General features: G+C 44.0%; 1 protein-coding gene across 1 annotated transcript; it reads right to left on the reverse strand.

Moving 5' to 3' along the window:
* Positions 1-5945: 5945 nt before the first annotated feature.
* On the reverse strand, positions 5946-7036 carry LOC119619928 (testis-specific basic protein Y 1-like). The gene is made up of 2 exons (XM_073013265.1): positions 6508-7036; positions 5946-6316 (listed from the first exon to the last, which is right to left on the reverse strand). Exons 1-2 carry the CDS (start codon positions 6607-6609, stop codon positions 6026-6028), a joined length of 393 nt encoding a protein of 130 aa, XP_072869366.1. The 5' UTR covers positions 6610-7036; the 3' UTR covers positions 5946-6025.
* Between the last annotated feature and the right edge of the window lie 3024 nt (positions 7037-10060).

The raw sequence follows: 10060 nt of genomic DNA on the forward strand, positions 1-10060 counted from the left end.
ATCACTATAGTAGTCTCTCCACCTTTGTGCATGTCTGACAAGTTTCAAAACCCTCTCAGTTTGGAGGATGTCAGAAACCACTCCTACAGGATAGATGGACCTGAGGACTTTATGCTTAATTGAAACGAGCCAGTCACAGAAGGACAAATGCTGCCCAATTCTACTTTTATGAAATATCGAAAACTGTTAAACTCACAGAAAGTAGAATGGTCATTGCTAGGGGGTGGGGAAGGGGAAAATGGGGAATTGAGGTGCAATGGGCATGGAGTTTCAGCCATACAAGATGAGAAAGTGTATTAGGGTTCTCTAGAGCGACAGAACTAATAGGATAGATGCATATATGAAGGGAGTTTACTAAGGAGCATTGACTCACAGGATCACAAGGTGAGGCCCCATGATAGCCTGTCTGCAAGCTGAGGAGCCAGGAAGCCAGTCCAAGTCCTAAAACCTCAAAAGTAGGGAAGTCCACAGCACAGCCTTCAGTCTGTGGCCAAAGGCCAGAGATCCCCTGGCGAAACACTGGTGTAAGTCCAAGACTCCAAAAACTGAAGAACTTGGAGTCTGATGTTCGAGGAAGCTTCCAGCACAGGAGGAACATGGAGGCCAGAAGACTCAGCAAGTCGGTGTCTCCCTCCTGCTTTATTCTAGCCACGCTGGCAGCTGACTGGATGGTGCCCACCCAGAGCGAGGGTGGATCTGCCTCTCCCAATGCACTGACTCAAATGTTAATCTCCGTTGGCAACACGCTCACAGACACACCCAGGAACAATACTTTACATCCTTCCATCCAATCAAGTTGGCAATAGTAACCATCCCGGAAAGTTGTAAGCATCCACTGTAGCACAATGGGCATATAGTTCACAATACTGTACCATGCACCTCAACATTTGTTAAGAGTGTGTATGTCGTGTCGTGTGTGTTTTATCACAAGTTTAAAAATACTCCTGATTATCTTATTCCATATACTCAACACCTTAGCAAACCTTAGTACGTCACTGCCCTTTTCTGGCTGCATGGTGTATCAGAGAAAGTGTGGGTTTGCAGTCAGACAAGCTTCGGTTCAAGTACTAGGTGATCTGGAACAGGTTACTTAGCCTGGCTGGTCCACAGGGTCATCTTTTGTAAACTCAGGATGGAATAAGACAGCCCCATCTATCTTCCAGCACTGTTCTAAGGATGACTCATAGGCATTGCTCAGTCATGGCAGCGATTATTATTTTTTGATTAGCATCTAGCCCTCTCCCTGGACCATGGTAGGTGCCCAATAAATGTTTGTTGAATGAAAAATTTAATTCCTTATTAATGAATTTTTATTTTATTTTACCCTGCTCCTTGCCATTTTTTTAGTGCAATTACTCTTATCTAGTTTTGAGTTGTATCCAAATTCTCAATCTAGTTAAGATTCAAAATTACATATCAGCTTGCTGGGCTAGCACTTTTCCTTACTCCTCTCCCTGAAGGGTCCCCAATTCTGTTTCTATTCTGTGTCTTTTTTCCCCTCTTCTGTGGACATGTGTCCAGGGCCCCTTGCCGCCAAAGTCCTTCAACTAGTTATTCTCCAGCAGAACATTTTTCTGCCAGTGAAAATATTTTCCTTCAGGAATTGACTGAAAGCTGTTTTCATATAAACTTCCCTATGTGAATTGAGCCTATAATTATCTTGCTCTTTCTTAGGATTTCTGCAGAGCTTATGCACACCTAAAGCGTGCCAATTCACACTTGGTTCTGGGCTCTATAGTAAAGTCACAGAAACATGACACCTGTCATGAATGCAAGCTAGGAAGTGGTCCCTAAAGCAGGGGATGTGTCTCGAATGCCTCTTCAGTCCTCGTACAGTGTGTAATACAGTGCTGCTTCCACAGCGTTGAGCAGCAGTCCTTAAGAGGGTGGAGTTTAGAATTTGATCTTTGCAGCCCTGAGTTTTAATCCTGACTCTATAACCTATAAGCAGTATAAGAAAGGTACCCAAACTGTCTGTCTCATTTGTCCAGTGGGGACACTACCCATTTTTACAGGGTGTGATGGTTAATTTCAGGTGTCAACGTGACTGACTGCCTTAAGGAATACGTCAGGAACTGGTAAAGCATTGTTTCTGGGTGAGCCTGCACATGTATTCCTGGGAAGATTGGCGTGAGCTGGTGGACAGAGTGGGGAAGATGCCCTCAATAGAGACAGGCCCCATCCAGTTCTCTGAGGGCCCAGACAGGAGAAACAGGGCAGAGGAAGGCACTTTCCTCCCTTTCTCTCCTGGAGCTGAGACTCTTCTTTTCCTGCCCTTGGACATCAGAACTTCAGGCTCTTTTTATACTGAGAATTACACCATCCACTTCCCTGGTTCTGAGGTTTCTGGGTGTGGACTGAGTCACACTCCTGGCATCCCAGGGGCTCCAGCTTGCAGACAGCCTGCCCCGAGACTTTTCACCCCCTAATTCCCCTAATAAATCCCCTCTCATCTATCTTTGCTGATCACCTGTTGGTGGTGTCTCTCTAGAGCCCCGATTAATCCACAGGGGTAATGTGAGGGAGAAATGAGGACGTGCTTGGGGAGCATTTCACACCCTGCCTGACACATGCCCAGGTCCAATGGGCTGCAGCTGCAGTTATTCTAGAACTTAGCATCAGTGTTCAAAACAGCAGAAGGCCTTCCCTCTGATACCCAGCCATCGCGTTGAGCTTCTCCGGTCATTTTTCAATTCCAGAGTGTTTTTGAGAGCAATTCTATGTCCCGTGTATCACTGACGTGGGGCCAAAGACAATCCGTACGCGTGGGGATCTGAAGCTGGGAATGACCAATAGGTTAGAAAGTTCTTAGGAGTCAGGAGCAGAGGAAGCTGCATGGTCAAGGGGAATCGACGTGAGCCTTCCTGCCATGTGTCCTATTTCCTGTGGTCTAATGAGACAGAGACATATGTATGTAGACATCATCTCATGCTGAGCTCTTTAATATGTGCAAGGTGTTTTCAAATTTTCCCACCAACCGTCTTTGACAGCTGAGAATCTCCAGATCACCTGTTGTTCATGACTGTTGTCAAGGGGATCCTCCCTTTAGGGACACAGGAAGATTTGCCTAAAAACATCAGGAAGCTTTGATATTTATTATTTTATTATAAAAGCCAACTACAGCTTTGCTGTTATATTACTTCGGGTCTTTACTCATCCCACTGTTTATTTTAAGCCTCGGCTTGTGGGTAGTTGGAGAAGGAGGGAAAATATTTAACACTCTTATTAACTAATTTAACTGTGTATTTAACATGTAGAATCAAGAAAGACTTAAAGGAAGATGCAGTATTTGTGAATGCTCCAACAAATTAAAAGATTATTTAAATTATTGTTTTGTCATTAAACCACTTATTTTCTATAATGAATTAAAACAGTTTGTGAAAATAAATTCAGTGATATTTTTGCATCTATAATTTCAAAATCATAGTAACTTTTCAAAGCCAAAAATTCCTGAAACACAAGTCTGCCAATCATCACAATAAAACATGAAGCCCCAGTGAAAGAGCTAGTCAGGATGGGTTCCCAACAAATAGCAGTTGAAGCTCCAACTGCCATGAAGTGATGAAACAAACCCAGTGTAAGAGCCATGGATAATTTTTTTAAATGCCGAAAGAATCATCACAGACTGTTTTGGGTTGTAGAGCTTGAATGGAAATACGGCATTAAAATAAGGTGCCCAAAATGAATTATTGAGTATAATTTCAAAACACACTGCAATGTTGCTCCATAATATTCATCATTCATCAAACCCAAAAGTGACCACTGACAAGATTCAGTTTATTTCAGTTTTTATGCTGTCATTATGGAAAAAAACTACAGCAGGGAGTTCACCAATTTCCCTTTGGAAAGAGATATACAACCACAGCCAACAGGCTTTCCTAAAAGACAGCAGGAGCTTTTCATTCTGGCTTGTTTCCCATCCGTAACATACAGATATTTATTGTTCAGGGTGAATACAGCCTTGCAAATAAATAGGCTTTGAGTTGTACCAAGCATGCTCATCCTTATATGGTATTTCCATATAAGAAATACAAAAGAAATACACCACAAAATGATGGTGTTCAGGACATGGGGCAATGCCCTGTTTCTGCATCCTAGGTTTCATAGGATTCCATAGGAGACAGCTACAAGTTCAACATGCAAAGCTCTGAAATCCCTTCCTAAGCTAATGAAGTGAAGCCCTGACCGCACCAAGGAAAGGATGAAACACAACTCATTTGTTGTTTCTCACATGATGCTACCATCTCTTCTAAGTCACCATTAATTTTAACATCTTTAAAGATATAAGAACAATCTGTGTAACAAATGAAAACTGCCTGTAAAGTTAGTGCTTTACATCTCAAAAGCTTATTACATGGAAATTCATATTTTCATAATCACATAAAAGTTTAACATGTTATTCATAATAAGATTACAGGACCTGAGTTATTCTGTCTGTGTAATTATTAACAACTGGAAATTAAATCGTGATAATTTTGTACTCTTTTCTTCTTAAAATGAGGATTTCCTTTCTTCTTTTGCCTGAGAACCATGCTTGAACAATACTAATGACTTACCTTCTAAAACAAATGATTATATATAATATATAAATATAAATGTTTTATATATGTATTTATACATAAAATGTATATTTATATATAAATATCTCTCTATATATTCTACATAAAAACGTAAAAATACATATAAATATATAAATATGTATAGTAGGTTCTAGTATATATAGAAAAGACCTATGTATTTTGAACATGTGTATATATAATGTCTATATATTTATATATTATATAAATATATAATTCATATTTCTATATTTGTATTTATATATTATATATAAATATATATAATCTATAGTTTTGTATATAGTAAATATAGTTGTATATTATTTTATTTACATATATTTAAATATGTTTTGTACAGTAAATTCTACTATATATAGAAAAGACCTGTGTATTTCTAATGTATGGAAATATGAAATGTACTTTTTGTCTGTCGCAAAAATAAAAAGGCTTTTTTCAGGTGGATAGATTTTGTTCTACTTTGAATTTTTCTTAATCATATTAGATTGTAGGGAGGGGACACTGAAAGGAAAGAGGATGGAGACGATTCTTCCATCGGTTTCTATAAATGAAAAGGTATTTTAACAATGAAACCTAAGTAGGTAGAATCCAGTTCTTGGTACTTGGTGTATGTGCTAGCAAGATTGCATGAAGAAACAAACGTTACAAGAAGCGGAGTCATCCCGTGAAGGGGAGACTTTTCTCCAATGCTCAGCCATGACGCAATCCTTATCCTCCTGTCTGGCTAACTGTGACATGTCCCTTTGACCTCGACCCTGTGGGACCCCACTTCCCTCCCTCCCCCACATACCACCTATTCCTTCCTTCTGTCCTTTCTCCCTCCCCACACACCTCCTCTTTCTCCGTCCGTCCCTCCCTCCCCACACACCATCTCTTCCTCCCTCCCTCCCTCCCCACATCCCACCTCTTCCTCCCTCCCTCCCTCCCCTCACACCACCTCTTCCTCCCTCCCTTCTTCCCTCCCCACACACCACCTCTTCCTCCCTCCCTTCTTCCCTCCCCACAACCCACCTCTTCCTCCCTCCCTCCCCTCACACCACCTCTTTCCCCCTCCCTCCCTCCCCACACACCACCTCTTCCTCCTCCCTCCCCTCACACTTCCTCCTCCTCCCTCCCTCCCCTCACACCACCACTTCCTCCCTCCCTCCCTCCCCACACCCCACCTCTTCCTCCCTCCCTCCCTCCCCACACACCACCTCTTCCTCCCTCCCTCCCCTCACACCACCTCTTCCTCCCTCCCTCCCTCCCCACACACCACCTCTTCCTCCCTCCCTCCCCTCACACCACCTCTTCCTCCCTCCCTCCCCACCCCCCACCTCTTCCCGCCTCCCCCCCCCACCATCAGAGAACACAGAGTCACTGAGATCATTCTGCAACACATTCATTTTATTGTCTTCACCAGGGGCCACCGTGCTGGTGAGATCTCTGAGGTCTGGCGACTGGAACTGAACTTAGTCGCTGCTCAGCGAGATGGGGGAGTCGGTGGCCGCCCCCTCACTCAGCGGCTCCTCCAGCTGGGTCTCCTGGCTCAGGGGGTCGTCCTGGGTCCCCTCGCTCACTGGCTCCTCGGGGGGCAGCTCATGCTGAGGGAGCTCCTGGCTGGGCTGGTCACTGGGGCCGGGGGCCACTGGCCCGCTCCCCGCCTCAGGGGCCGTCGCCGCCGCCGCCATCTTGCTCGCGGCCCGTTTCTTCCCGCGTCTCCCTCCACGAGCTGCTTTTCCCTTCTTGGCAGCTCTGGTAGCCTGGAAGGACAACAGGGAGATGCCAGAAGGGCTCTGGTTGAGGGAAGAGGATGGAGGAGGCTGGGAACAGGGACGTTTCCTCAGAGGCCGGCGGGCCGGGTTGGGGGGCTGTGCCAGGGGAGGCCGGGAGAGGATTCTGGGGAGGAAGGAGGCGAGGGGAAGCCGAGGAGGAGCTTGGGTGGGTCCCTCACCTTCTTCTTCGGGCTACTGCAGCTCTGCTGAGAAGAGGACTTCCTCTTTCGGCTCTCCGTGGTCTTGGCCGGGGATCCCGAGGCTCTCGGCTTCGGACTCATCTTCCACAGCTCAACGTCTCCCAACGGTCACCCGCGGGCTGCCTGGGGTCCCCGTATATACCCCTCCCGCGGTCTCGGGACAATGAGGCGACCACGTCCCTGAGCTGTGATTGGTCAACACCCCACTACCCAGCCAATGGGAGCCCTGGGCGGGAAGGGAGGCCTTTGACGTCACAAAGCACCAGCACGACCTGACTGAGGGAGGTGGCGGGGAGTGACATCTGAGGAGGAAGGCAGGGTGCGCTGGTTGGAGAAAGGGAGATTGGGGTTAGCACGCCTAAGGATAGTTCCCAAACTGACATGGCACCCCTCCTAAACGCCCCATGTTCAATTTTGGCAGATCACGTGGCACGGGAGGGTATTTCTGCCATATGGTTCCCTGGACCCCCCCTACTCAGTGGTACATTCTATTTCTCCACACCTGCCATCATTACCCAGTTTCTGTGTCACCTACCTAAAATTCCTCCATGCTAACTGGGACGGGTTTGGGGCTATACGAAGATGTCAATCATCCCTCTCTCCTATCAATTCCTCTGCTACACCTTGAGGACCATTCACTTCTTGGATGCCATGAAACAACTTTTCCATCCCACTTCCTTCTCCCAGCGTCCACATAGTGCCTCACAATTTTTCATTCTCGTGGTTTAAAGCACTAGCTTCCAGAGGTCAAGATCAGCAAACACACTGACTCAGCTGGGTATCTGTATCAGGCTGGGTTCCTCAGAGAAGGAGAAACTAAACCAACAGGATATTTGTGTGTGTGTGTGAGAGAGAGTGTGTGCGTGTGTAATATTGTATATCATAAACATCTATTTACTATAATATAGTATTCATTTATGAATAATATTATATATGTGATACGGTTTACTCTACGTAAGTGGCTCAAACCTTCACACAATGTGGAGTCTAGGAAGCTGAAATTTGTAGAGCAAGTGAGCAAGCTGGAAACTAAAAGCTTCTGCACAGCCAACAATCAACAGAATGAAAAGGCAGGCTATGGTTTGGGAGAAGCTATTTGCGAACCATATATCTAATAATGCGTTAATATCCAAAATATATAAAGAACTCACACAGCTCGATAGCAAACAAATAAATAGTCTAGTTAACAAATAGGCAAAGGACTTGAATAGGCATTTCTAGAAAGAAAACACACAACTGGCCAACAGGTATATGAAAATATGCTCAACATCATTAATAATCAGAGAATGCAAATGAAAACCACAGTGGGTAGAGCGGGGTGGCTCACGCCTGTAATCCCAGCACTTTGGGAGGTCGACATGGGTGGATCATGAGGTCAGGAGATCGAGACCATCCTGGTTAACACGGTGAAACCCCGTCTCTATTAAAAATACAAAAAACTAGCCGGGTATGGTGGCAGGCACCTGTAGTCCCAGCTACTCTGGAGGCTGAAGCAGGAAAATGGCGTGAACCCGGGGGGCGGAGCTTGCAGTGAGCTGAGATTGCGCCACTGAACTCCAGCCTGGGCGACAGAGGGAGACTCCATCTCAAAAAAAAAAGAAAAAAAAGAAAGAAAAAAGAAAACCACAGTGAACTATCACCTCACACCTGTTAGGACGGGTATTATCAAAAAGTCAAGAGATAAAAAGTAGTGATGGCGTACAAAAAACTAGCCGGGTATGGTGGCAGGCACCTGTAGTCCCAGCTACTGGGGAGGCTGAGGCAGGAGAATGGCTGAACCGGGAGGCGGAGATTGCAGTGAGCTGAGATTGCGCCACTGCACTCCAGCCTTGGCGACAGAGCGAGACTCCGTCTCAAAAAAAAAAAAAAAAAAAAAGAAAACCACAGTGAACTATCACCTCACACCTGTTAGGAAGGGTATTATCAAAAAGTCAAGAGATAAAGAGTAGTGATGGCGTACAAAAAATTAACCGGGCATGGTGGCGTGCGCCTGTACTCCCAGCTACTGGGGAGGCTGAGGCAGGAGAATGGCTGAACTGGGAGGCGGAGCTTGCAGTGAGCTGAGATCGCGCGACTGCACTCTGACCTTGGAGACAGAGCGAGACTCCGTCTCAACAACAACAACAAAAAAACAAAAAAGTAATGAGGGAAAGATCTGGAGAAAATGAAACCCTTTTAGGGTGTGCAGAAAAGGGGACGTTTACAGGCTGTTGACAGACATGTAATCGGTATAGCCGTCATGAAAAACAGTATAATCATTCCTTGGAAAATCAAAATAGATCTACCATATGACCCAGCAGTTCATCTGTGGAGTATGTGCCCCTCCCCCAAAATGAAATCCACATCTCATACAGATATCTCCAGTACTAATTGTAACTCATTAATCACACAGGAAATTAGAGTTTCTATTTGAAAAGAATGGTTTTTTTTTTTTTCACCATTCTGGTATCAAATATTTATTCTACACATCTCTTCTTATTTTTTGCTTTGTAATTACCTAGGTACTAGTACCATTGACAGAACTCATTACTCCAAGAAGAAATGAGAAATGTTGAGGAGAATGCAATGTTATACTTCTTTTCTTCAATCAGTTATTCTAGTTTTATGAAGGATTCTGTATTTAACTCTTACCCAGGTAACTCTAGTTACCATATCCATAGCACCTAATCAACAATCCTAAAACAGTAAGCACACGGAATTGACTAGAATGGTTATTAAACCTTCTATGTTCAAGCAGTTTTCCTAGTAATTGCTAGTTGTTTATTCAGCTGTTTGCCTAGGTACCACTAAATGTTTAGCTTTATGTCACAGAGACATAAGAAGTAGTATTGAGAAGAATTTTATTCCAGATACTGGTTTCGTGTAGTTATTTCTAGTTAATTACTCACTTGGATAAAGTAGATATTTACTGTATGAGGTAATATTTCTAACATGAGGTTGGAATTTTGCATTGAGGAAAACGGTTATTGAACTCCCTGGCATAGGCCGGTTATCTTCAGCTTCTGGGATCAGTTACTTGGTCTGGCTAATTCTAGCTATCTTTAGGTTGCTAATTACATGTTTACCACCAGATGTCTGTGGTAATTTATTATTCCAACAAAAAATAGTCGAATGGTGAGGAAGGATTTTCCTTTTTCCTGGCATCACATAGATATTCAAGCTATCTCCAGTTATTCTATGTAACTTTTTTTCCTGGGTAACACTCAGCAGCTATCCTTTTAAGTTCTTATCTCAACTAAAACCAATAATTGAGACTTGCAAAGAACATGATTTTCAGGATCAGGTTCACTTGGTATTGTAATGATTGTTAGCTGTTTCTATGTAACCAGTTTCATGGGAAAGCCCAGTTAAGTAGAACTTGTATATTAACTCAACACCAACAAAATTATATCTGACCAGACTAGATTCCCTATGTTCTACATTCCACTGAACTATTCTTGTTGTCCCTATTTTACTACTTACTTAGGTACATGACTTACCTGTAGTACTAATTCATTATTCCAGCAATAATTCAGCAGTAAGTGGTGAGAAG

This window comes from Chlorocebus sabaeus, chromosome X, assembly GCF_047675955.1.
Source record: "Chlorocebus sabaeus isolate Y175 chromosome X, mChlSab1.0.hap1, whole genome shotgun sequence".
NCBI classification, from domain to species: domain Eukaryota; kingdom Metazoa; phylum Chordata; class Mammalia; order Primates; family Cercopithecidae; genus Chlorocebus; species Chlorocebus sabaeus.

Coding starts and splice junctions, on each gene's coding strand:
- LOC119619928 (XM_073013265.1), bottom strand. CDS start 6,609: ATGAGTCCGAAGCCGAGAGCCTCGGGATCCCCGGCCAAGACCACGGAG. Junction 6,317..6,507: donor GCAGTAGCCCGAAGAAGAAG/GTGAGGGACCCA, acceptor TTGTCCTTCCAG/GCTACCAGAGCTGCCAAGAA.